Raw genomic sequence first — 25,981 nt, 5'->3', positions numbered from 1 at the left:
CAGTGCAGGAGGCCTGGGGTGGGGAGGGAGGGCCTTGTCTGGACAGGAAGCAGGCCACTTCAGCTGGCTTTCGGAGGGTTGGGACTGCAGGAGCTGTGTCCCAGTTAAAGGGGGCGTGGGGTCTGGGCAGGGGAGCAGGCAGGGGTCCCTGGGAAACTGGCCAGGACCATTCAGGTGTGGACTGACCAGCAGCGCCCCAACTGATTAGCGCACTGACCAGCAGCAGGTCACCAAGGCCATTTTTGGGCAAGCTCATGGCGATGGACACCTCCTAGGCCAGTGGTGGGCAAATGCATTCGTCCACAGAGCCAAATATCAACAGTACAACGATTGGAATTTCTTTTGAGAGCCAAATGTTTTTAACTTAAACTTCTTCTAACGCCACTTCTTCAAAATAGACTCGCCCAGGCCGTGGTATTTTGTGGAAGAGCCACACTCAAGGGGCCAAAGAGCCGCATGTAGCTCACGAGCCGTGGTTTGCCGACCACGGTCCTAGGGGAAGGCGGTGTGGCTGGGACCCTCTGCAGAGGGGTGGGGCCCGGGGGACTGGCTGGCCCCTCTGCACAGTTTGTCTGGTGGTCAAGTCTCAGTCTCAGCCAAGCCTGAGAGGACCCAGCCGTTGGTCAGCACGAACAAGCCCCCAGGGGCCAGGGGCATGGTGGGAGGTGCAGCCACTGGACCGGCCTCAGGATGAGAGGGTGGAAGGGGCTCTGGAGCGAGCAGCTGGGGCTCAGGGCGTGCCGGGGTGTGCTGGGTGAGCTCCCTGGGTTGAGTGTGGCCGGCAGGATTCTGGGCCAAGATGCCTCTCGTGCTATTGGCCTCCCTGACCCTTGGAGCCAGGCTGTGCCCTCTGAGGCTTGCACCCCTCAGCAGAGGCCAGTTGCCTTGGAATAGAGAAGCTGAAATAGGGATGGCGAAGATCCACTGGGCTCCTATAAAAGGCCTGTGGTTCCAGCTGCATGACATATGTGTGGGTGTCCTTCGGGGAGACACCTGGGTGGGCATGTCCTAGAGGGGGCTCTCCATCAGGGAAGGGGCAGCGGTCATGGGTGGGGGCCAGGTGGTGCTGATGGAAAGTCCCTGTTGTCCATCCCAACTCAGCTTGTCCCAGCCAGGCAGGAGGCCATGGTGGAGAGTTCTGTGGGAGCCATAATTCTGGGGGACAGCTTGACCCAATGCATCGGGGTCACTGACAGGCTTAGGGGAGCTGGGCAGAGAAAGGGGTAAAGTGGGGTGTCTGATGGGGATGGGAAGTCAGGAGAACCGTGTCCCGCCTTCTGGGTTGTGTCTGTGAGTGTCGTCTGTCACCTGGAACCAGTCAGAGGTGGGTCCTCACCCAGGACTCAGGGCCTAATCCGCATGGCACCCATCCATGCCCCCCCCTTCCCTCCTTCATTTGTCCAATACCTAGGCAAGGATGGCGGCTGTGCCTGCCGCTGGGTCACAGCAGAAGGCAGTGTGTCCCAAGGGCTGGGGACTTACCCCTCCATCAAACTGCAGCTGTGCAGAGCCAACAGCTGTGGCCCCCTGGGCAGGAGGCCAGGAGAACCCAGGGGAGCCACATGGCCAAGGCTCTCGGCAGGGACCCCAGGGTGGGCCGAATGCAGGAGTGCGTAGAGTGGTCAGGCCTGGCGTGCCCTGCAGCCTTGGAGAGGGAGAAGTACCCAGGGAATGCTGGGAACAGATTTGCATTTTAAAGCCAGCTGGCTGGGCGGCAGTGGGCATTTGGCCCCCTTTGCAGCTGGGGCAGTGAGCAGGGGTGGGGAGCGCCGAATCCTTTCAGGGACTTCGTCCTTGGACTTCGTTACCAGGAGCTCTGCGGTCGGTGGTGCTTCAGTGGGTGATTCCCGGAGACCGGAGGCCAGGAGGGGGAGGAGGCTGACAGTTCTGCTGGGCCCCGGAGTGGCTGGCAATCAGGGACAAGCCAGTTCCAACACCTGCAGCGCTAACGCTTTTCGCGACTGTCACTTTTAGCCAAAGTTCATACGTGACATTAAATGAAGGCCAACTCCCACCCCATCAGGACAGGTTCGGCGACCTGCACTCTGGAGGAGACCCCAGCACAACCCTCCCCTTGTCTCTCCAAACCCAAGTCTGAGGGACACCCATCCCCTCCCCCCAGGCACAGAGGAGGCCGGCCTTACACCAGGGCACCCTGTCACCCTGACACCTGTTTTCCTTTAAAACAGTCTCAGCTGTTAGGACAGGGGTATTTTTTTTTTTTTGACAGGGGTATTTTTTAATCATTTGTCTGCACAGAAATCGGGAAACAAAGAATATTCATTTTTTTTCTAATGGAACCTCATAAAGATCAGAACCGCTGATTCTGTGGTTTCCATCTTTAAAAGTAAATCATGGATTTCCCGGCAGTCTTTTTCCATGCTTCGGGCGCATGCTTCGGGTCTGGACCGGTTTCCTGATGGACCACCCCATTTCCCCGTCCCCTCTGCACCCCCTCTCCCCCGCCCCATCCTCCCAGGTGGATTCTGAGCCCCAGGCTTAGAGAACTCCGTGTTGGGGCAGGAGGCGCCCACTACCCTTCTCATCCAAGTCTGGGCGGGTGGGGGGTAGGAAGATGGGACAGGATGCTTGGCTGTCACCTTCCGCACCCCAACCCCGCATCTCCGATTGCAGGAGCACCCCGAATGCGGGCTCTGGCCGTTAGAGCCCCTCCCTTCCCTCGCAGCGACTCTGTTAACCTTTGCCCTGCGGTGGAGATCTTCCGGGGGCGGAGGCGGGTGGTGGTCTCAGAAGAATCCAATCTAAGGAGCATCTCGGGCAATGGTGGACTTACCTGCCATTGGTGGTGGTGGTGGGGGGGGAGAGGAATGCCAACCTCGCTGCCCAGGTGACTCCAGGGTCGGCTTGCAGCCTGGGAGCCCCCTCCGCTGCCGCTTGGGTTGTTGGCGACGGAAGGGGGAGGCGGGACGACCTGGAGTCGGGAGCTGCCCCCTTTGGGCGGGGGAGCGGGGGTGGAGGTGGCCCGCGGTCGGGTCTGCGGGCCGGGCTGGGTCCGAGGGGAGCGAGGGGGGACGGGAGGGTGTCGTGCTATGCAGAGGGGCAGGCGGTGTGTGCGTGTGAGTGTGCACGCGCGTGCGCCGCTGAGAGAGAAAAACCCAGCGCATATCCACCCAGGAGATAAAACTCGTTCCACGCTCTTCCTCCCGCGGCTTGAACGGCGCCCTGACGCGGGTCTCGCGCGTGGAGGTAGGGGCCTCCCCAGCCTCGGATGCAGCTCCACAGCGCCCCCTGGCGCGGCGTGAGAGCAGCGGCTGGAGACGGAGCAGCCGGCGGGAACGCTGCTGGGGCGGGCGCGCGGGGGACCCCTGCGCTGGGTTATCGCCTTCCCTGGGAGTCTGCGAGCCGCGCACGCGGGGTCGGGGCCGAGCCGGGGCTTCCAGGGAAGGTCACCAGTGGGGGGCAGGCCGCTGCCGGCGTCCCGCAGAGCCGAGCGGACCCGCGCGCAGGCGGCGGCTTCTCTGGCTGTTTCTGGTTAAACCAGGGGGCCTTGGCCAGGGCGGCTTTCCGGACTCCGCGGGGCTCGGTCCGGGTCGCGGGGTGGGGGATGGAATTCAGGGCCGTGAACTTGGGTGGGAACTACTGCACCTTTGTCGTCATGACTCCAACCCATTCGCAGCAGCCCTGCCGGGATGTGCGGGTGTGCGCGGTGGCGGAGGCACCTGGGACCGGCACCCGCATCCTGTGCCCCGTGGTAGATTTGGGGGGACGTCTGTCCCCCATCCTCATGAGGCCGCCTTTCTTCCTGTTGGTTAATACCTTAACGAAAAGGCCACCTCACTGCGCACTTGTTTTAAAAATATTTTGGGTCCTAGTCGATTTCGCTCAGTGGAGAGAGCATCATCCTGGGGACTGATGCGGCCAGGGTTGGTTCCGGTCAAGGGCAGGCAGGTACTACCTCCTTACAGGCTGGAGCCCAGGACCTGGTCAGGGTGTGTCTGGGAGGCAACCAATTGGTGTGTCTCTCTCACATCCTGTTTCTCTCTGTCTCTCCCCCTTCCCTGCCCCTCTCTCTAAAAATCAAGGGGAAAATATCCTTGGGTGAAGATTAACAAAAATATTTTGTTAACTATGTTTTCAAACAATTGTCTCCCCTTGAAATCTAGAGTATCATATTTAAACTAGAAGCCCAATGAACAAAATTCGTGCAAGAGTAGGCCTTCCTTCCCTCCCCGCTGCCGACACCGGCTTCCCTCTGGCACCCAGGACCCAGGCTTCTCTCGCAGCCCTGGCTTCATCTGGAAGGTCATCTGGAAGGATGTCCCGTCTAATTAGCATATTATCCTTTTATTATTATAGACTAGAGGCCTGGTGCATGGATTCAAGCACTGGTGGGGTCCCTCGGCCTGGCCTGTGGGGATCTGGCTGAAACCGGGTCTCCGACATCCCCTGAGGGGTCCCAGATTGTGAGAGGGTGCACGATTGGGGCTGGGGAGGGACCACAGGAGGGCTCCAGGGTATGTCCAGCCTACTCGCTCAGTCCGGATCAGCTGGACCCCAGCAGCAAGCTTACCTACCAGTCAGAGCGTCTGCCCCTGGTGGTCAGTGAACATCATAGCGACTGGTCCAACAGTTGAATGGATGGTCAGGTGAATGGTCGGACACTTAGCATGTTAGGCTTTTATTATATAGGATACCTGTTCCTAAGAGGTGTCTTATGGATTTCCAGTGCCCAGAGAGGTCCAGGCCCACAGAAGGTTGGGGTCCCCAGTTCACGGTCTTCGGGGGACAGGGTGCAGATGAAGTTGTCCAGAAGCAGGCTGCTAAAGGTTACAGTGGACAGAAGTCCAGGGAATTTTCTGGCCCAATACAGCTGGGGGAATTGATTTCTTACCACCCCTTTCATAGTAGGGTCCCAGGAGGGAGGGGCAGGGTTCCCCCAGGAGAGTGGTGGGGGCGGGCAGGGCAAGGTCCCCCAGGGGAAGCGGCCTCAGAATGCAGGAGGAAGGACTGTGGGCACTGGTCTGCATGAATTCATGCCATCCAAGTCTCGTTCCACTGGCAGGTTCCCTGAGGACCCCCACTTTGTGTGGGTGACTCTGGAAAAGCCAGCCCAGCGCAGGGGGTCTGGACCAGGTTCTCCAGGGGAGAGTACGTGAGGTCAGATGATCTCTTAAACCTGCTCTAAGGGTGGGGGCACTCACGTTGGCCCGCCTTTGGAGAGTGCTTTACTTGGTTTCTTGGCCTCCTCGGTGGGACAGGGTGTCATGTCAATAGCAGGGAAGGGTCAAGGGCGAGGAGGTGGCATTGGCTGGAGTATGGAGGCAGGAGGACCTCAGTTAGGAAGTGGCTCTGTCCAGGAGTGGGGGCTGGGCTTGGGAAGTTTGGGAAATGTGGGGGCCCCAACCAGACTGGCAAGGAGAGAAAACCCTCCAAAGGCAGCAAGCCTGGACCCCAGAGTGTGAGCCCTTGAACTGCCTGCCCTCTGGCTTTCCCCTCTGACCTCTGCCACGCTCAGGCTGGACCTAGGCAAGGGTCCCCGTGGCCTCTGCCACACCCAGCTGGTCCTGGGTCAGGGGAAGGACGTTGTCATTGGCCTGTGCGGGCACAGTCGGGTAGGTTTCGTTTGTTTGAATACAATGAGGATGTTCAAGGCGAGGTGGAGGGACAGGCGCAGAAATTTGGGTGTTTGTAGAAACCCTCTGTGTCAGCTCTGGCCCAGGAATGTCCCGGTCCCACAGCCTCCTGGCCCAGAAGCCAGCTTGGGCCCTGCCCCCTGGGGTCCTCACCCTGATCGGGGAGGGACAACAGGGTCCTCCCGCCAAGGGCCTGCTGGCCAGGGGGCTGTTGGCCACTTGAATCCCAGGCATGCAGCACAGCCACCCAGAGCTGCCCAGAGGTGCGGACACAGGAGTGCGGCCCGGGGACCGCTCTGGGTGGGCCTCAGACAGCATTGTTGGAAAGCTCCCAAGATGTGACTTGTGTCTAAAGATGCAGAAGCCGGGGTTCTGTTAATCTGGAAAGCTGGACAAACCCCACAACTAGGCCCGGAGAGAGGACAACGGTGGCCAGGACAGCAAGTTTATTCACTCAGCTCAAGAAACGTGTATGAAGAGGGGAGGGCAGACAGCACCTGGGGTGCGGGGGTCGAGACCAGGCAGGGGCCTCAGTAAGGCTATGGGAGAAAGGCCAGGAGCCAGGTCTGTCAGAAACAACCTGGGACCCCCAATAATAGGGGAGGGTCATCTCAGCTTCATCTGGGCCTGATGTGGAGGCTGCAGACAGGCTCAGCCTGGTTGTTGGGGTCTGAGGTTCGCAAGCGTTCCTGCTGAGACACGTCCCAGTGCATGTGCTGGGTTAAATCCTGAAGGCAGTTGTGAGGAGAGTGGGGGCTGGCCCTGGGGGATGTGCTCGGTCAGCAGCAGGACTTCTGGGCCGAGGTGGGGACACAGCAGGCTGGGCGGGAGCACACGGGGCGGCAGAGCAGGGACATGCAGGAGGACGGGCGGCAGCAGCTGGGCTGGCAGGAGGAGGCAGGGCCACAGCAGGAGGAGGCGGGCACGCAGCAGGCAGGCCTGCACACGGGGCGGCAGATGAGGGACACGCAGGAGGAGGGTCTGCAGCAGGATGAGGTGCAGGAGGTGGGCTGGCAGCACGAGGAGGCCCCAGAGCAGATGGGCACACAGCACAGGGGCTTGCAGCAGACAGGCCTCCAACAGACTGGCTTACAGCAGACGGGTGTGCAGCAGACGGGCACACTGCAGCCCTGCTGGCAGGGGGAGGAGGTGCAGCAGGAGGGCTGGCAGCTAGACTGCTGGCAGCATGAGGGCGTGCAGGAGCTGGTGCAGGAGCTGGTGCAGGCTGACTGGCAGGGGCTGGATCCACAGGTCACTTGGCAGCAGGGGCTGGACATGCAGCTCACTGGGGTGCAGACAAAGGTCAAGCAGGGGGCTGGGACACAACAGCTGGGGGCACAGCAGGTGGGCTGGCAGCAGCTGGGGACACAGCAGCTGGGGGTGCAGCAGGTGGGGAGACAGCAGGTGGGGGCGCAGCAGGAGGGCTCACAGCAGCTCTCTGGACAGTCGTCCACCTGCCAGGAGGAGTCGTTGCAAGAGTCACAGGACCCGGGCAGGCAGGCCCGGCTGCCATAGCTCAGGTTGCTGGAGCAGACGGACAGGGTGGATGCGGCCATGGTGGGGCAGAGGCTGGAGGTGAGCTGGGAGGAGTGTGTAGGTATGTGAGTGTGAGTGTGTGAGGTGCCCAGGGCTGTCGGCTTTTATACCCCTCCTCTGTGTTGTGTGTTGCCCCAGCAGGAGGCTCACCACGCCCTCCCTTCCTTGTTGGTGTTTGGATCCTGTTCCTGGGGAGCCCTCGTTAGGGATGGTTTATTTTCTTTAGAGATGCTGGCCCGCTCGTAAAATCCTGCCTGTGCTTGAGGTTGGGTGGCCAGTCCTGACCAAGCCTGCTGAGTGGCCTGAGAGACCAGGCTGGGTGGAGCTGAGGCAGGTGGACAGAGGGTGGGCTGCTGAGTGCTCATCGCAGGGACCTGGTGATGGGGGAGGGTAACTTGGATTCTGGGTCCCAGGAATGGCTCCTCATGTGAGTGCCTGTCTCTGGGGCATGGGGTCCCCTTTCTCTTGCATTGTCACCGAGTTCCTGTAGATGATGGAGGAAGGGGAAGGGTTGTGGCCAGTTCTGCCTGTGGTTGGCGCCAGCTGTCCCTGCCTCAGGTTGTGGCCTGATAGACAGGTGCAGCTTGGGGATGAGCGGCTTTGCGCTGTTTTTCCTCCAGCCTGTGGCTCAAGCTGGCGGGGTTATGCTGTGGGCAAGGGCAGGGTGGTCAAGACACATGTAGGAAGGGAGAGGGAGAGAGAGATAGAAACGTCAGTGATGAGAGAGAATCATTGATTGGCTGCTTCCTGCACGCCCCCTCCTGAGGATTGAGCCCACAACCTGGGCATGTTCCCTGACCGGGAATTGGATCGTGACCTCCTGGTTCCTAGATTTCTGCTCAACCGCTGAGCCACACCAGCTGAGCTCAATGACATTTTAACCAGAATCCTTAGAAAGTATGAAAGCTACATTTATCATGCAAAGTTTGTCACCTGCAGCAGGTCCCCAAGTACTGATATTTCTCATTATAATGTTGATGAGATGCCGTAGGAACCTAACTCTTGTTTGTCTCAGTGCCTGTGGTTAAGTTGACTTTGTTATTTGTCATTTCCCTTAAAACTGCAGAATCTCTCCACAACGCTCAGCGAGGGCTGGCGTACATTTGATTTTGTGTCCTGGGGCTGTAACAATTGGCCGTACACCTGATGGTTTAAAACGACCGGCATGGGTCCTCTCAGACTCTGGAGACCACCTGAGTGAAGTTTCCTGGGCTGAGACCCCAGGTGTCGCAGGGACCCCCCAGGAGGCTCCAGGGGTGTCTTTCCTGCCGCTTCCAGCTGCTGAGGCTCCGGGCATATCGTGGCCGTGATGCCGGCGCTCCAGGCTCTGCCTCTGGTTATGTGTCCGCCTCCTTGTCTGTGTGAGAAGGAAGTGGCGTCTCTCTCCCTGTGAAGGGCACTTGTGAGGCCCCGTGGGGCCAACCTGGCTGACCCAGGACTGTGTCCCATCGCGAGATTCTTAATTTAGTCAGCAGCCTCTGGTCAGTCTGCAGAGTCCTTCCGCACAGGTGTGGCGTTAGGACGAGGCTGTCTTTGGGGACGAGATTGGCCCACGGCAGCATTCTTTGCAAACACTCCATGTCTCACCTCCCCACATGGTCTCTCCCCGCTCCACCCACCCCTCACTCTCACTGCCTGATTTGGTGTGTATGACCTTGGCAGGTCACTGTGGGTCCCCGCTTCCTCTTCAACAAGATGGGGTCCCAGTGTACCCAGGCCACTGTGTGATTTATTTATTTATTTATTTATTTATTTATTTATTTATTTATTTATTTTTGTTAATCTTCACCCGAGGATATTTATCCATTGATTTTAATTTTTATTTTTTTAGAGAGAGTGGAAGAGAGGAGGGAAGATAGAAACATTGATGTGAGAGAGACACATTGATTGGTTGCCTCCTGCATGCACCCTGACCAGGGCCGGGGATTGAACCTGCAACCGAGGTATGTGCCCTTGACCGGATTTGAGCCCGGGAATATCCAATCCACAGGCCGATGCTCTGTCCACTGAGCCAAACCGGCCAGGGCTGCTGTGTGATTTGAACACATTCAGTGTTTGATGCTCACCCGGTGCGTCACCAAGCCACTGGTCTTACTGTGGTTTTATTGGCCACATGGCAGCATCGTGCTTAGCAAGGCAACTCCGATTGCCACGAAGAAGAACCGGGCTGCATCCTGCTGCTGGTCCAGCATGTGGGTTTGACGGGAACATGTACAGCAGGGGGCCGAGGCTTCAGGCCCAATGGCGAGCTCACACTACCCGGCCCTACAGTCAGATTCGAAGCACTGATTTCCTGGGCTTCTACAGCGTTCTGAGGGAACAGGAGGCCTTGTCCGTCCGTCCAGACACTTCTCTCACAGGCAGCCGCCCACGGAAATGAGCTCCCCGGCTGCTGCTTGTGAGGTGGCTGTGGGCACCCCAGGCAGTCTGTTCTCTCTGCTTCTCTGGCGCAGACTTCCCTCCATCCTAGCTGTTCGTGCTCAGAACTTCAGGTGAGGGCAGGACCACAGGACAGACAAATGGCTCTGCCCAGCCAAGCGCAGTGGGAGCCCACAGGGCCGCTCATCTCTGCCCGCGGCTCCCTTCGCTCATGCTGTGGCTGCGATGATGTGGGACCCTACATGGCAGTTTCTCCCAAACCTATCACCATCATCTTTCTCCCGGATCGGCATCTTCTACTGGACAAAGGCTCATTTTCTTCCCAAAATGCATTCTAGAGAAGAATGTGCACGTGCCACTGGGAGCCCCCAGAACACCGACTCTGCTGGGGAGGTCTCACCCCAGAGCCTGGCAGCGGGCAGCCTTGGGGCGCTGAGAGCTGGGACCTGGCCTGTCTTGGGCTGCCCAGAGTCGGTTAGCAAGCAGGGGAACAAAGACCAATGGGAAGCACCTCGGGCTCAGTGGCAGGACCGGATGTGTGTGTGAGGGGTGAGGGGGTGGGGGCAGAGTCCAGAGGGCTGGGCAGGGGTCCCACTCTGAGGCAGGGGTAGGTGGACTGGGAGAGGTGAGTTTGGAGGAAGTTCCTGTCTGGAGGTGTAAGTGCCCTGAGTCCGGGAGAGGCCCTGGGGGTGTGTCAGGAGAAAGAGCCAAGTCCTCATACCCTAGGGAAGTGGGGGGGAGGGGAGGGGGCTGATGGGCACAGGACGGGCAGAGAGTGAAGGGGCAGGAGGGACACCTCCTGGGGCTGAGGGCCAAGCTCTGCAGGGACAGGGCCCCAGGAGAAGGGACGAGAGTGAGGCTGATCTCAGCAGTTGTTGGCAGGGTCAGCGGCGTGGTGTGTGAGGGGAAGGGAAGGGTGTTGCGGTGCAGGGGTGAGTAGGGGAGAAATGGGGCAGCTCCCCTCTGGAGGGGTGAGGGGTGCAGGCAGCACTGAGCGGGAGGGGGGACAGCTGGCTTTATTTATCGTTGTTATGTGGGAGGAGACTTGGGGATCTGGGTGATCCCAGCAGAACGCTCCAGAGAGGGGAGGAGGCAGGTGGGGCTGGAGGGCTTGGGAAAGCAGGACCCCAATCCTCCGGGCGTGGGCAGAGGGGCTGCCGCACCTCCGTGGGGGAGACACTGAACCCCATGTCTTGCCAGGCCCTTCTGCAGGGAGCCCCCCTCTAAGCGGGCTTCTGAGGGAGATGCCCAGGGCAGTGTGGTGACTGTGCCAGGACTGGCCACTGCCCAGTCCCTGAGGATCGACCGCTGTGGGCTCCTGGGAAGGGGGCTGCCCACACCGAGGCCACCATTCCTGGCCTGGCCCAGGTCCTGGGGGATGGGAGCCAGGTGCCAGGCCAGCACAGGCAGGGCCAGAGCAGGGACACAGCAGGTGGGCCGGCCTCTGTGGGGACTGGCTGGCAATTGGAACAGAAATGGCCTAAAGAGAGCCAAGTGCCATCAGGGTTAAATGCAGGTGAGTTTATTAGGTTTTCCAAGCAGCTTCTGAGAAGGTGAGACCGCTGAGGCTTGCACTGTGGACAGGGACCCCCCATCCTGAGCCCTGGGGCCCCAGGCGGAGTGCGACAGTGGGCCTGGGCCATCCTCCTGGGCTGAGAGGAGGAAGGGCTGTCCATGCACCTCAGGAGTTCCTAAGAGACAGACCCTAAGGCGGCCCTGGGGGAGGGGGGGCCATGCCTGCTCAGCAGCTGGACGTCTGGGCCGAGGTGGGGACACAGCAGGCTGGGCGGGAGCACACGGGGCGGCAGAGCAGGGACATGCAGGAGGATGGGCGGCAGCAGCTGGGCTGGCAGGAGGAGGCAGGGCCACAGCAGGAGGAGGCGGGCACGCAGCAGGCAGGCCTGCACACGGGGCGGCAGATGAGGGACATGCAGGAGGAGGGTCTGCAGCAGGATGAGGTGCAGGCGGTGGGCTGGCAGCACGAGGAGGCCCCAGAGCAGATGGGCACACAGCACAGGGGCTTACAGCAGACGGGTGTGCAGCAGACGGGCACACAGCAGGCCTGCTGGCAGGGGGACGAGGTGCAGCAGGAAGGCTGGCAGCTAGACTGCTGGCAGCATGAGGGCGTGCAGGAGCTGGTGCAGGAGCTGGTGCAGGCTGATTGGCAGCAGGGGCTGGACATGCAGCTCACTGGGGTGCAGATGAGGGTCTGGGTGGGGACCAGGGCACAGCAGCTGGGGGTGCAGCAGGTGGGCTGGCAGCAGCTGGGGACACAGCAGGTGGGCTGGCAGCAGCTGGGGACACAGCAGGAGGGGGCACAGCAGGAGGGCTCACAGCAACTCTCTGGACAGTCGTCCACCTGCCAGGAGGAGCTGGTGCAAGAGTCACCGGAACCGGGCAGGCAGACTCGGCTGTCGTAGCTCAGGTCGCTGGAGCAGACGGACAGGGCAGATGCGGCCATGGTGGGCAGTGGGGCTGGAGGAGGGTGTGAGTGTGTGTGTGTGAGGGAGTGGTTGTGAGGTTGTGTGAGCTGCTCAGGGTGGTCGGGCTTTTATAAGGCTCAGCGGTGTGTGTTGTCCCATCACGAGGGCATGGAAGAGTCTGCTTCCTTGTTGTTGGAGTAGGTCGCTGAGGACGCTTGTCATAGACCCATGACAGCTCAGCTCATTAAACCCCTGAGAGGTTGGAGGCCAGGGGCCCACAGAGCTGGGGTGCAGGGGAGGCCTCAACAGCTGGGGCCGACCTGGGCATGGACACAGGAGGGCCAGGTATTCCCCACAGCCCCCCTCTGAGCAGCTTTCTGGGGTTTCTTACTATTATTTCTCAACACTCAGTTGGATCATAAGCATATTTTGTTCTGTTTTATATCCTACTTATTTAGGGGTGTGATTCTCTCCTGAATCCACAGCAATGAGTGGTTTGGGAGCTGTGTTGACTTTTATTGTATCAGCAAATACTTAAATAATAGCTCTTGCTATGCCAGCATCTATTCTGAGCAGCTTAATACATATTAACTCCACAACCCTCACAACAGCCTTGTGAGGGAGGAGCTGTTGTTATTTCCACTTTACAGATGGGGAAACCGAGGCACAGCTAAGGACTTGCACCAAAGCCACACTAGCAAGCGGAAGAGCCTGGATCAGAACCCAGTGGCCTGTGTCCTTAACTATAAACTCCGCTCCCCAGAGGACAGAGAGACAGGGAAAGTCACAATAAATCTGGATTCTGTGGGAGGGGTGGGGGACGGGATGAAGTTGGACTAGAACTGTGGTGTGAGGTGTATGAGGAAATGTGGGTGCCCGGAGAGCAGGGGCTAGCTCTGAGAAAGGAGCTTCTTCAATGGAATTTGAGAAAATGAGCGTTTATTTACCTGCAGGAAGGAATGTGGACAGTATGACAGTGAGGGGAAGCCACCACCCAGAGGGGGTGTCTAGGAGGCTGGGAGGCAAGTCGTTTTTAAAGTCAAGAACAGAGACATTTTGTCAACTGTAATCGAAAAGTAAAAGAAAATAAAGAGAACAAAGACATTCTACAGCCTTCTTTGTTGAGAACTCTGCGGTCCACGGCTGGGATGGGACTAAGAGTAAGAGGGACTGCTTGGCTGAACCCAGTCAGAGGGAGCCTGATGCCCACAGGCAGTGGGAGGAGTGAGGGCTGACAGAGGGGACTGGCCTCTCTGAAATGAAAAGCCCAGATTGGCAGGATTGCCCGTGACGGTGGTATGAATATTCCCGCCATGGCTGACTTCAAGCCAATAGTGGTTTAATAACTGGCTTGCAAACGTCCTGACTGTTGCACATCTGGTTCTTATAAACCACACTAGAGGCTCAGTGCAAGAAATTCGTGCATGGGGGGTGGTCCCCTCAGCCTAGCCTGCACCCTCTCCAACCCAGGACATCCCTCTCACAATCCAGAACCACTGGCTCCTAACTGCTCACCTGCCTGCCTGCCTGTTCACCACTAACTGTCCCCCCTCCCACCGGCCTGGTCACCCCTTACTGCCCCTCCTGCCGGCCTGGTTACCCCCAACTGCCCCCTTCTGCAGGCCTGGTTGCCCCTAACTGCCCTCCCCCCGCGGGCTGGCCTGGTCGTCCCCAAGTGCCCCCCCTGCCAGCCTTGTCACCCCACGCAGCCTGCTGTTCAGTCATTTGGTCATCCCTAACTAACCCCCCTGCTGGCCTTGTCACCCCACACAGCCTGTTGTTTGGTCGTCTGTCCGGTTGTTTCGGTTGTGATGGCCCCTGGCTTTTTATGTATTAGGATGAGCTGGCACGCCTTGGGGGCCAGGGACTTGGAGATGAAAGGGGTCTCAGATGATGGGGGTCCTGGGCACCTGAAGGGATTCTGAGCCAAGTTGGGGTATGGCCAGTAGGAGGCCCCTGGAGTGTGGCCTTGGCATAATGTCCTCAAGGTCCATGTGCATTGTAGCATGAATCAGAAGTTCTTGTATTTTCATGGTTGAATTATATTCCACTGTATGGACACCCCCATTGTGTTTACCCATCCCTCCGGGAATGGACACTTGGGTTGTTTATACTTCCTGGCTCCTGAGAATAAGGTTGCAAGGAAGAGCTGAGTCCCCCTTTTCAGTTCTTTTGTGTATTAACTTAGGAGAGGAATTTCTGGGTCATATGGTAATTCTAGGTTCCTTTCAACACGTTCTCTCTCGTGAGTGTTCTGGCTTCCACTGCATGGACCTCGGCATTTCTTTTTATTCTCGTGTGTGTTGTGCTTTGTGATTCAGTGGTACAAGTTTTTCTCATTTCCGGAAAACGATCTACATTCCTGAATGTTGCCTTTCCCCAGGTCTCTCTGGCCTCTTCCTCCGGAATGTCAATTAAATTGAATATTGAACCTTTTCTATCTTCCAAGTCTCTTAGCCACTTTTTAATTTTTAAAAAATATCTTGTTTTTGTATAATTTTTCAGGTCAGCATTCTAATTCATGCACACTCCATGCAGCCTGTCTAATCTTTCATCTCACCCAGGCAGTGGGTTTTATTTCAATGACTTTACATATTTTAGCTTTAGAAGTTGTATTTGGTTCTCTCCAATATATCTTTCTAAAGGGTATATTTTGTCCCTTTCTTATGTTTCCCATTCTATTTTTTGTTCTTAAGCACACTGATTTACAATTCTGTGATCAAGATTTCCACCACATGGAGTCCTTGGAACACTGGGGGTTCGAGTCATGCCTTCCCCACCAAGCTGGGATTTGGGACAATGCCTTCTCCACCAGACTAAGGGTTAGGACTGTGTCTCCCTTATTGCATCAATGGCTGGGTAGCATTTCCCTTTCAGGTCTGTTGTTCTTTTTTTTTTTTATTTTTTTTAGAATTTTCACTTATTTATTTTTTTTTTAAATTTATTGATTAAGGTATTACATATTTGTCCTCATCCCACCATTCCCATCCCACACCCCTCCCCACACATGCCCCCACCCCCCTGTTGTCCTTAACCACTGGTTAGGCTCATATGCATGCACACAAGCCCTTTGGTTGATCTCTCCCCTTTATCCCCACCCTCCTCTACCCTCCCTCTGAGGCCCGACAGTCTGATCCATGCCTCCTTGTTTCTGGGTCTGTTCTTGTTCATCAGTCTATGTTGTTCATCATTTCCCCTAGATGAGTGAGATCATGTGCTACTAGAAATACACTTATAAGAACCGAAAATGAGACAAGCAATAATGGTTATGGTGACAGGCAAATGAATCAGTCTGTAGTGAGTTTCTTTCTGGGCCAACAGTTCTTTTGAGACCCAATTTCAATGTCCAACAGTTCCTTATGTGTACATGTCAGCAATGACATTTCAGTTCTGGATGGTGGACAAATGGTGGTAATGCAGGTCCGACCATCTCTGGTTTGGTCCTGGGCAACCTGCAGTGACGCACAGCTGCTGACTGCTAGTATGGTAAGGCGACGTCAGCGTCTTCCATCTCTGGACTGCTTCTCTTCTGTCTTCATGGCTGGAGTAGTCCTGTCGATTCCTCTCTGTTGCTGGAATCCACATGATCTCGGAGTTGTTTTCTGAAAATATACAAACATATTCTCGACCAAAAGTTAATAAAGGAATATTTTCTATAAATTTGACTTGGGATCCTTTTTAATTTTTTGCCCAAATATTTTCCTCTGACTTGTTTTGACACCCTGTGTGTTTTTCATGGGGGTCTTGCTTTTAGCCTTATAATTAATTTTCTAAAGTACAAATTTTCTAGATGTAATTTACTTACAGGATATTTTTCCTTACATGACATTCTTCTACTATCCCCCCTTTTTGATTTAAATATTAGGAGGCTTTTGAAAATTTTATAATGTAGTCTTGATAGCTTTTAAATTTTAATTTTTTGCATTATAATATGACTGCTTTAGGTTCAGTACATGTTATGCAATTTTATCATGAGATGAACTACTAATAAAAATTTTAGTTAACACTTTAGGAACTGCTTTTTGTCCAGTACAATTAATTTTTCTAGAATATTCGCTTGTTTCAATTAGCCAATTTAAATTAGCCTGAAAACTTGACTACTATTTTACTGTCAAATTTATTACTCTAACAACAATCTTATTTTACCCGGTAAATATTAGTGGAAAGGATTATTTGCCTTCTTGAGTAGGCCCTGAGCATTCCTGGTGCTAGGCTGGATTTAGATATCAAAAACCCACTTCCCCTCACCATGGGTACAAGACAACTCAAACAAGTCTTGTTGCAGTGAGAGGGCAGCTGCTGTTGGCCAAGTCTCTGTCTGTTACCTGGGTCCCGATTTGAGCTGGGCATGGGAAGTTAAGCAGCCATGAGGGCAGGAGACCTCCCTCAGAAGGGGTGAGGGTTCAGGCCCCTGCAAAGTTGGGGGGGGGGTGAGGGTCTGTGCCCCATGTTGTTCTTTTTTAAAAAATACATTTTTATTGATTTCAGAGAGGAAGGGAGAGGAAGAGAGAGATAGAAACATCAATGATGAGAGGGAATCATTGGTTGGCTGCCTCCTGCAGGTTGGACTGAGCCCGCAACCCAGGCATGTGCCCTTGCCTGGAATCAAACCTGGGACACTTTGGTCCACAGGCTGACGCTCTATCCACCGAGCCAAACCAGCTAGGGCACGTCTGTTGTTCTTATGACCCTTGGCTTGTGTGCGTACATGCTCTCATGTGTTTTGTGTTTGGGGTTGTGGGCTCACACGTGAGGTTCTTGCGTTATGTATGTTAACTCTAAAAAGCAGATTGAAGGTGTGCATGCCTCTAGAAAATGCATGCCAGGAACTTTGTTCTACTTACTCTAAATGGTGTCTGACTGAGCATGGCAGTCTCCTGAGTCAATTCCGGGCACATTCTTAGCCGTGCCAGGTGGGGACACTGAGGTTACAGAGAGGCAGATTGTGCCCCAGGTGGCTATGTAGATGGCAGAGCTGCAATTCACACCCAGCTCCACCTGACAGCACAGCACTGAGCCCCCGACGAGGCAGATGCCAGCCTCCATGAGGGAAAGGGGAAGGAGAAGGCGGAGTCCAACAGTGTGCGAGACACCACTGCTAGACTACAGGCTGAGCGGGGGCCAGGATGACAGACCACCCAGGAGGGCGGGCTCCTCTGCTCTGCTTCAGCTGAACGTTCACCCTGATCTATGTGGTCACTGAGAGTCACCTCGCCCCCCACTGGACGGGGCTGGGCTCAGCCATCCTAGCTCACGGCTGTCTGCCCTGGGCCAGTGCAGAGGTGCGTGGGAAATGTGGTCAGACACGAGGGCCTGGTGTCCTGCTCTTTATCCTTTAGGGAGCCATGGCCAGGAGCATCCCCAGCCAGCTGATGGCAGAGGCCAGCATACCAGCATGCTGCTCAGGGAGCTGGCCGAGGAGCCCGTCGGTGCTGGGTTCAGAGAATGTGCCACTTCTCTGCCCCGAGCCGGTCAGTGGGAGAAGGGAGCTGCTGGGGAGCGGAGAGGGTCATGGCTGGGCTGTCACCACACCCTGTGCTATCTCCGTGTCAGTCTCCCGGTGGCGGCCCTGGCCCTGGGTGCTCTTTCACCGGTGTGGCCCAGGGCAGGGGGCATGCCAGCAGCCTGCAGGCAGGACAGAGGTGGGCACCAGGCTCTGGCTACACTCACCATCCTCATGAGGATGGGCCAGCCCCAGCCCTTCATCCCAGACCCTCTTTTTGGAGGCTGTACCACCCCTCCTCGCCCCAGGGGAGGGTGCTAATGGAGATTTCCAGAGAGAATGCCAGATGAATCAGTGTCTTAACCAGCCATCGGGTGGTTCCTGGTTCAGTCATCCAGTAGGAGCCATGCAAAGACCGTGGTCATTAACCAGAGACCAGTTATGGTGCCTGGAAAGGGTGTTCCCGTGCAGGGCACAGCTCGGCTGTCTGTGACCAGGGAGAGGCTGGTGTGCCGGTCACAGCGTCAGCAGCAAACAGGGGTGCAGCAGAAGACAGGTAGGCAGGCCACGGTGACACCGGAGGAGGTCTCGCACACGGCGGGCAGGCAGCAGTCCGGGCTGCAGGCAGGCTGGCAGGAGGCGGCCGACGCATCCGCGGGCCAGCACAGCAGACAAGGGAGGGGGAAGCAGCAGGAGCTCCCGCAGCCCATGAGAGAGCTGCAGGCAGGGACAGGGACAGGGACGGAGGGCCCAAGGCAGGTGGTTAGACCTGGGAGTCGCTAGCGTGGCATGTGGTGCTGTGGGGCTGGGGTGGGGCTGGTCTGGAGGCTCCTCCCCCAGGGTGGCCTTTATTACCCGGGCCTTGTGTCTTGGCAACATGTCCACTGCTTGCTGTTATTGCTGATGTCACGTCCCTGTTTCTGTGTTGGGTGCCCCATGAAGCCAGTCCAATAAAGAAAGCCCACGTGTAGAGGGCAGTCTCTGAGCTGGAGTGTCCAGTGCCAGGGTGGGCTGGGCTCATGCTGGGCTGGGCCCAGGGCCCTGGTGGCACTGAGCGAACCTGACCTTGGGCTCATTGTCTCGGTGCACCTGTCTCCCCACTCCCTGGGTGTCCCTGGTGGGCTCTGACATGCGCACTCTGCAGTGTGTCTATGGGTGCCCATGGCAGGGGGTGGCATTGTCACAGACCCCCGCTCAGGCCCATCGGCTGCAGGTGTCAGCCCCCCATTTCAGTCCTCTTCCTGCAGGGATGGGGTCCTGATCTCAGAAGAGAGGGGGGACACTTGTGGTCATCCGGGCCTGACCCACAACAGGAGTGTCCAACCAGGATAGCTGGGGCCCAAGGTCCTACAGCCCCTGGGAAAGGGCAAACCAAGCATTCCCTGAGCCAGAAGGTGACCACAAGAGGGATGGAATGCAACTGGCCCTGCCCCAGGCCGTGCTGGAGCCTCTCCATACAGGATCCCCACGAAACTTCCCTTTGCCTCTCGGAAGAAGCAGTTCCTACTCCTGATGGCACGGTTGAGGCACCTGAGGCTCAGAGAGGCCGAGAGCCCATTCCCTACCTTGGACTCACCTTGACTTTGCTGACCTTGGGCATAGTAGGCCCCCGGAGCTCCTGGGCATCTCAGACACCCTATGTGCTGCATGTATGTCGGCTGCTCACACCTGCTCCATTGTCACGAAACACAAGGCACAGATAAAGGCATGAATGTCAAGAGAGTGACAGCAGAGAAACAAGCCACACAGGGAGCCCGCTGAGGCCGGCCAGGCCAGACCCCTGTGCCAACCGCCTCAGGCTGTGTTCTTTCTGCTGAGACGGTTACAGACACTGGCGTTTGGCTTTTGTGGATGCTGACTTTCTGTTTCCTTCAGGACCCGTTTGGAGGTGACATGCTGTCTGTAATGTGTGAACCCTTCTCTGAATGAGAAGTTTCTGGGGTGCCACTCTTGCCACACCTGTGCTGGCACTCCGCTGAAGGCCTCTGTCCAGCTTTGTTATAGAATATTTTGGATTTTCTAGATCAACGATAATGTAATGTTAATAGAGACTGTATTATTTCTTCCTTTCCAGTCTGTATGCCTTTTACTTATTTTTATTCTCTTATTAACTGTTTGGGAACTCCAACATAATAATGAATAGAGGAGCTGAAATGGGAAATCCTTGCTTTGTTTTTGGTTTTAAGGAAGAATCATGTAGTTTTTCATCAAATTTCATATCACACTCCATACATGCCCTTTAAAAGAAGTTCCTTTTAATCCCAGTTTGCTGAGAGTTTTTACCCAGATGGATTTGAATTTTGTCAAATGCTTATCTGAATCTATTGAGATGAAATTTCTGTAGATTTGGTGAATCATATAAATTAAATTTTGAGCGGCGAACCAACCTTGTTTCCTGGGATAAATCTCACATGATCACAACATTTCATCTCTCTTATATATTTCCAGATTTGATTTGCTAATATTTTGTTGTGAATGTATGCATCTTTGTTTATGAGAGATATTGGTTTATAGTTTCTTGTAATGGTTTTGTCTAATTTTGAAATCAAGGTTATGCTGGCCTGTAAAATGAATCAGAGTACTTTCCTTCTAAGTTCTGGAAGAATTCATGTAGAATTGGCAGTATTTCTTCCTTAAATATTTGGTAGAATTTGCCAGTAAAGCCATTTGGTCCTAGAGTTTTCTTTGTTGTAAGATTTTTAACTTGCAAGTTGAATTTCTTTGATAATACAGGACTATTTAGGATTTCTGTTTCTTCTTGAATGAGCTTTTGTAGTTAAGTCTTTTAAGGAATTTGACCACTTCATCTAAATTATCAAATTTATGGGTATAAATTTGTTGGTATTATTTCCTTATAATCTTTTTAATGACTAAGATCTGTAATAATTCTTTCATTCCTAATATTGGTATTTTGTGCCTTTCCTTTCTTTTTTATTTTTCTGATTGGGCTAGAAGTTTATCAATTCTATTGCTATTCCCAAAGAAGCAGTTTTGGTTTCATTGTGATTTCTTCTGTTGTTTTTCTATTTCACTGTGTGTGTGTGGGGGGGGTTATTTTCTAAACTAGAGGCCTGGTGCATGAAATTTGTGCACAGGTGCGGTCCCTAGGCCTGGCCGGTGATTGAAGCGTGATTGTCTGGCATGGAAGGGCAGGTCCCAGCTGATCTCTGGGCCCTGGGAAGCACCTGGGCCCCTAACCCCCCACGCACCCCCTCCCAGCTCCCTCAGTGCCTGGGAGCTGCCGCTGCTACTGGTCACCATCTGTGGGGCCATCGGGCTTTGCTCACATCTGTCTTGGCCTGGCACCACCCGCTCACCTGCTCCACCATCCCACCATGGTCCCACTGTCATTGGGGCCAGCAGCACCTCCATTGCCGCCTGCTGCCAGTGCTGCATCACCGATGCCGCCATGTTCCATGCCCCCCTCCGGTGGTCAGCGCACATCATAGCGAGTGGTCGAACTCTCAGTTAAGGGGACAATTTGCATATTACACTTTTATTTTATAGGACTAGAGGCCCAATGCATGAAATTCATGCAAGAGTAGGCCTTCCTTCCCCCGGCTGCTGGCACCAGCTTCCCTCTGGCACCCGGGACCCAGGCTTCCCTCACAGTCCTGGCTTTGTCTGGAAGGTCGTCTGGAAGGACGTCTGGTCTAATTAGCATATTATGCTTTTATTATTATAGATAAGTCCACCTGGGACTTGGAGAGCAAGGCTTCCTCAGACTTCCTGCTGCTCCTCCCTGGGACGGCCAGACTCCACTCTGTACACGGTGGGGTTTGTGGGAAAGTTTCCTGCCCTCCCTGTTGTAGCAATTCTATTTATTTATTTATTTATTTTAAAAATCTTTATTGTTGAAAGTATTACAGATGCCCCCCTTGTCCCCTCTCATTGCTCCCCTTTACCCAGTTCTTGCTCCACCCCAGGCCTTCACCACCCTACGGTCTGTGTCCATAGGTAAGATCTTCAGTTAATTTCTTCCCGCCCCACCATTCCCCCTTCCCTCCGAGATTCATCAGTCTGTTCCATGCTTCCATGCCTCTGATTCCATCATATTTACCCATTTAGTTAATTTTGTTCATTAGATTTCTTGTTCATTTATTTTGATTTTTAGATTTGATTGTTGATAGATATGTATTTGTTGCCATTTTATTGTTCATATTTTTTCTGTTCTTCCCCTTCCTCTTCCTCTTCCTCTTTTTTTTCCTCTTCTTAAATAATACCCTCCAACATTTCATATAATATTGGCTTGGTGGTGATGAACTCCTTTAGCTTTTTCTTGTTTGTGAAGCTCTTTATCTGACCTTCAATTCTAAATGAGAGCTTTGCTGGGCAGAGTAATCTTGGTTGTAGGTCCTTACTAGTCATCACTTTGAATATTTCTTGCCACTACCTTCTGGCCTGCATAGTTTCTGTTGAGAAATCAGCTGACAGTCATATGGGTGCTCCCTTGTAGATAACTACCTGCTTTTCTCTTGCTGCTTTTAAGATTCTCTCTTTGTCTTTTGCTGTTGGCATTTTAATTATGATGTGTCTTGGTGTGGGCCTCTTTGAGTTCCTCTTATTTGGGACTCTCTGTGCTTCCTGGACTTGTAAGCCTATTTCTTTCACCAGGTAGGGGAAGTTTTCTGTCGTTATTTCTTCAAATAGGTTTTCAGTATCTTGCTCTCTCTCTTTTCCTTTTGGCACCCCCATAATGCGAATGTTGGTACACTTGAGGTTGTCCCAGATGCTTCTTATACTTTCTTCATATTTTTTATTCTCTTCTGATTGGGTGTTTTTTGCTTCCTCATATTCCAAATCATTGATTTGAATCTTAGAATCCTCTACTCTACTGTTGAATCCATATAAATTGTTCTTTATTTCAGTTAGTGTATGCTTAATTTCTGACTGGTCCTCTTTCATCTCTTTCACATACTCACTAAGATCCTTGAAAGTCTCATGAAGATCCTTGAGTAACCTTATAACCGTGGTTTTGAACTTTGTATCCAATAGTTTGCTTGCTTCTATTTCTTTCATTTGTGAGGTTTCTTTGTCTCCTCATTTTGGCTGCTTCCCTGTGTTTGTTTCTGTGTATTGGGTAGAGCTACTATATCTCCTGAAATTGGTAGAGTGGCCTTGTATAGTAGGTGTCCTGTAGGGCCCAGTGGCTCAGCCTCCTCAGTCACCACAGCTGGGCACTCTAGATGCACCCCTGTGTGGGCTGTGTGCACAGTTTTGTTGTTGAGCCTTGATTGCTGTTGGCGTCTCTGGGAGGAGTTGACCTTCAGGCCAATTGGCTGGGAGGACCAGCTGCAACTACAGTGGGAGAGCTGCTGTGCAGGATTCAAGGCCCAGCTGTGAAGCAAGGCTGGCTGATGCTAGTGCCAGGTCTTGGACCTTTTATTGATAGGTTTGGGGCTGCCACCAGCTGCAGCTTATTTCAGAGATTTTAGCGAAGCCTGAGCCAGGACAGGCTGTTCATTTGGAAAAGCTGCTGCATACCACTTGGGCAGAACTAACAGTGTGAGCCACGCTGATAGGGCTGCCAGTCAGCCCTACGACAGAGGAGACCCCATCATGGGAACAATGACCCTTGTGAGCACCCCTGTCTGGAAGAAAGCCACCCCTGGGTTCCTGCACAGATGCCAGACAGTCCAGTTCCTCTCCGTATGTGTCTGGGTCCCCCAGAGTCACCTGGTGCTGGAGCTCAGTGGTATCGAGTCGAGGTAAGTTTGTGCGCCAGCCCTTTAATAGGAACAGCTGGGTCTCCAGCAGCCTCCATGTCTCTCGGCCACAATTCCTGCTGGTTTTTACAGCCTGTAGTTATGGGGACTTTTCTTCCCAGCTCTGGGATCCTGGGATGGGAGTCTGGTGTGGGGCTGGGACCCCTTTCCCTTCTCTGGCAGCCTCCACAAAGACAATCTCCCTCCTGATCGAAAAACCGGCACACGTGGGTGTTGTACCAGCCTGCTCAGCTCGGGCTCCCCTCCAACTAGTCTCAGTGTGCTTTCTTCTTTACTTCTCTAGTTGTAGGACTTCCATTCAGCCAGCTTTCAGGTGGTTCTGAGTGATGGTTGTTCTGTATTTTAGTTGTAATTTTGATGTGGTTGTGGGAGGTGGCGAGTACAGGCGTTTACCTATGCTGCCATCTTGATTCTTATCACCCCTGTTGTAGCAATTCTTTAGGGTACCCTATATGACCCAGGGCCCAGGACTGTTTTCCATCCCACTCAGCTGGAGAGAAGTTTTTCCTCTGCCCTTTTGACAATGTCTTGGGTTGCAGCCTTGGGAATGGCACCTTCCCTCACCCCTTCACCCACAGAGGACACCCCCACCCACTGAGGACACCCCCACTTTTAGCTGGGCTTTCCGGAGAGAGCTCTTTGAGGAGGTGTGGCTGTGCTTAGGCAGGTATTCACCTTCAAAGAAAAAAACTTTAAAATATATGTGAAGGAGAAAAAAGAGGCACAGCTGTGTGGAGAAAGCGTGGTTTATTTGCCTCACACCGGGTGAGGTTTCCTGCTGGAGCCAGAGGGGGACCCTAAGTTCCAGGGCTTCCCTGAGGGGATGCCAGGGCCACGTGGGATCCAGATCACCCTGCCGCCTTCTCTTCCTGGAGTTCAGAGGGCTTGTCAACGTGCTTTTCCTCTGTGCTTTTCCTCTGCCACGGGCAGAACCTGGAGGCGCTGAGGACTGGCTGTGGGAGAGTGCAGGTGTGGCCCGTCTGCACGGGGAGCAGCTGGGTAGGAGGCTCGCGGTCAGCAGCAGGAAGGGGTGCCACCGGAGATGGGTCTGCAGACCAGGGTGGGGCAGGAGGGCTGGACGCACCCAGAGGACTGGCAGGAGGGAGCCATGCACACAGTGGGCCTGCAGCTCACGGGCAGGCACACGGAGGACTGGCAGGAGGGAGCCATGCACACAGTAGGCCTGCAGCTCACGGGCAGGCACACGGAGGACTGGCAGGAGGGAGCCATGCACACAGTGGGCCTGCAGCTCACGGGCAGGCACATGGAGGACTGGCAGGAGGGAGCCATGCACACAGTGGGCCTGCAGCTCACAGGACAGCAGGGTACCTGGCAGCTCACAGGCACGTACACAGCTGGCTTACAGCTCACGGGCAGGCACACGGAGGACTGGCAGGAAGGGGCCATGCACACAGTGGGCCTGCAGCTCATGGGCAGGCACATGGAGGACTGGCAAGGGCTGGGCGAGCAGCAGCCAGCCTGGCCGCCTGTGTGGCAGCTGGTGTGGCACATGTTGTCGTGGGCTGGCTGCGGGGGAGTGAGGGCGGAGATGTCTGCGGGCTCCTTCCCTGGCGGCCTTTATACCCAGGCTGTGGGCGTCCTGGCAATAGGGAAGCACGCCTGTTGACCTCCTCGTGCTTCCCCACGGCTGCTTCCTCCGTGCTTCCAGCACCTTCTTTCCTGGGACGCGCTCTCCTGTGCGAGGCTCCACATAAACAAGCTTGGCTCCGAGGCCGGGTCCCTCTGTAAACAGGGTGTTCTGGTTTGACCACGTGGGCGCCTGGGGTTCCTCCAGGCCATTATTGTGCACAGAGCACCTGGCTCGCTCAGAGGACCGTGTCCTTCTGGCCATTGGTGTCTCATGCCCTCAGTGAAGACGTGAGGCAGTCATGTAGGCTGAGCGTGTATTCCGCACAGGAAGCATTAAAGCGACTCTGCAAACTGAGGTCTGCAGGAAGGAGCTGGCTGCTGCCCGTGTGCGAATAAAAGCTTTGTGGACGCAGCCACGTCCATGTCCCCGCGTCTGTCTAGGGCTGCTGAGGCGCAAGCCGCTGAGCAGTTTTGGGAGAGACCCTGTGGCAGCAAAGCCCGGAATGCTCACCATCTGCCCTTGGCAGAAAGTTTGCCCAAAATTTAGGCAGAAATTGACTTGTTTGTGCAACAAATAGCCCACCCCGCGTGCAGGCAGTGGAACCATCCTGGCCTCGGGAGCCTTCCAGGGCAAGGAGTAAACGAGCGGATGGAGAAATTCATGCACAAAGTAATTCAGGGAGGAAAACAGGGGCAGCAGAGAGGGAGTGAGGGTGCTGGCGGGCGGCTGGGCCTCCATGAAGAGGTGATGCTGAGCTGCAGTGGGTGATGTGAAGGGCAGTGTCCCCGGCAGAGGCACCCGGGGTGTGAGGGCACTGCTGCAGAACGGGCACGCTCGGGGAGCGATGGGGAGTCCCAGAATCTGAGGTGCTAGGGCACAGGTGCAGGTGGACTGATTCAGGTCATGCCACCCGAGCTGATGGAGAAGAAAGAGTTGGTGAACTCGAAGACACTCGGTAGAAAGTATCTAATCTGAAGAAGAGGGAAAAGAACTAAGAAAAGGGCCTCTGAGAGAACATAAAAAAAAACTAACATAGAGGTACTTTTAACCCAAGAGGAGAATGACATTGAGACATACGGATGTCTTGAAGAAATACAGACAAAATCCCCAAATTTGATGTAAAAAAACCCAACTTATAGATGGGAGAATCTCAGAACCCCAAAGCCCTAGCGTTTCTCGGCACAATGGACTCTAGAGTGAAACAGCCATTTCGCACGCCTGCTTCTCTGTCTGCGGTGACGGGGCGGGCACACGTCACCCATCCTGGAATAGTGCAGATGGATAAGTCA

The 25,981-nt window shown here is 54.8% G+C and overlaps 2 protein-coding genes across 4 annotated transcripts; both read right to left on the bottom strand.

Moving 5' to 3' along the window:
- Positions 1-6,373: 6,373 nt before the first annotated feature.
- LOC103289871 (keratin-associated protein 10-1-like) lies at positions 6,374-11,970 on the bottom strand. 3 transcript variants are annotated; one of them, XM_054713601.1, is made up of 5 exons: positions 11,782-11,970; positions 11,518-11,718; positions 9,778-9,787; positions 6,919-7,032; positions 6,374-6,819 (listed from the first exon to the last, which is right to left on the bottom strand). In XM_054713601.1, exons 1-5 carry the CDS (start codon positions 11,968-11,970, stop codon positions 6,374-6,376), a joined length of 960 nt encoding a protein of 319 aa, XP_054569576.1. The 3 variants fall into 3 exon arrangements, with proteins under 3 accessions (XP_054569576.1, XP_054569575.1, XP_054569577.1); XM_054713600.1 differs by lacking the exon at positions 9,778-9,787 and having other exon boundaries at positions 6,374-6,953; positions 11,417-11,718; positions 11,812-11,970; XM_054713602.1 differs by lacking the exons at positions 6,374-6,819; positions 6,919-7,032; positions 9,778-9,787 and having other exon boundaries at positions 11,251-11,718.
- Positions 11,971-24,115: 12,145 nt separating this feature from the next.
- Positions 24,116-24,613, bottom strand: LOC129148542 (keratin-associated protein 12-1-like). Its single transcript, XM_054713614.1, has 2 exons — positions 24,431-24,613; positions 24,116-24,253 (listed from the first exon to the last, which is right to left on the bottom strand). Exons 1-2 carry the CDS (start codon positions 24,611-24,613, stop codon positions 24,116-24,118), a joined length of 321 nt encoding a protein of 106 aa, XP_054569589.1.
- Positions 24,614-25,981: the final 1,368 nt, after the last annotated feature.

This window comes from Eptesicus fuscus, chromosome 3 (genome assembly GCF_027574615.1).
Source record: "Eptesicus fuscus isolate TK198812 chromosome 3, DD_ASM_mEF_20220401, whole genome shotgun sequence".
NCBI lineage: Eukaryota > Metazoa > Chordata > Mammalia > Chiroptera > Vespertilionidae > Eptesicus > Eptesicus fuscus.
This window is presented reverse-complemented; position numbering and strand designations above follow the sequence as displayed.

Bases quoted from the DNA above. Each gene is read 5' to 3' on its own strand.
- LOC103289871 (XM_054713600.1), bottom strand. From the start codon at position 11,970: ATGGCCGCATCTGCCCTGTCCGTCTGCTCCAGCGACCTGAGCTACGAC. The intron at 11,719-11,811 runs GTCCCCAGCTGC...GTCCCCACCCAG, and splicing joins GCTGTGCCCCCTCCTGCTGT to ACCCTCATCTGCACCCCAGT. The intron at 6,954-11,416 runs GTGCAGGCCTGC...CTGTGTCCCCAG, and splicing joins TCCCTCATCTGCCGCCCCGT to CTGCTGCCAGCCCACCTGCT.
- LOC129148542 (XM_054713614.1), bottom strand. From the start codon at position 24,613: ATGTGCCACACCAGCTGCCACACAGGCGGCCAGGCTGGCTGCTGCTCG. The intron at 24,254-24,430 runs GTACCCTGCTGT...CCCTCCTGCCAG, and splicing joins ACGTGCCTGTGAGCTGCCAG to TCCTCCGTGTGCCTGCCCGT.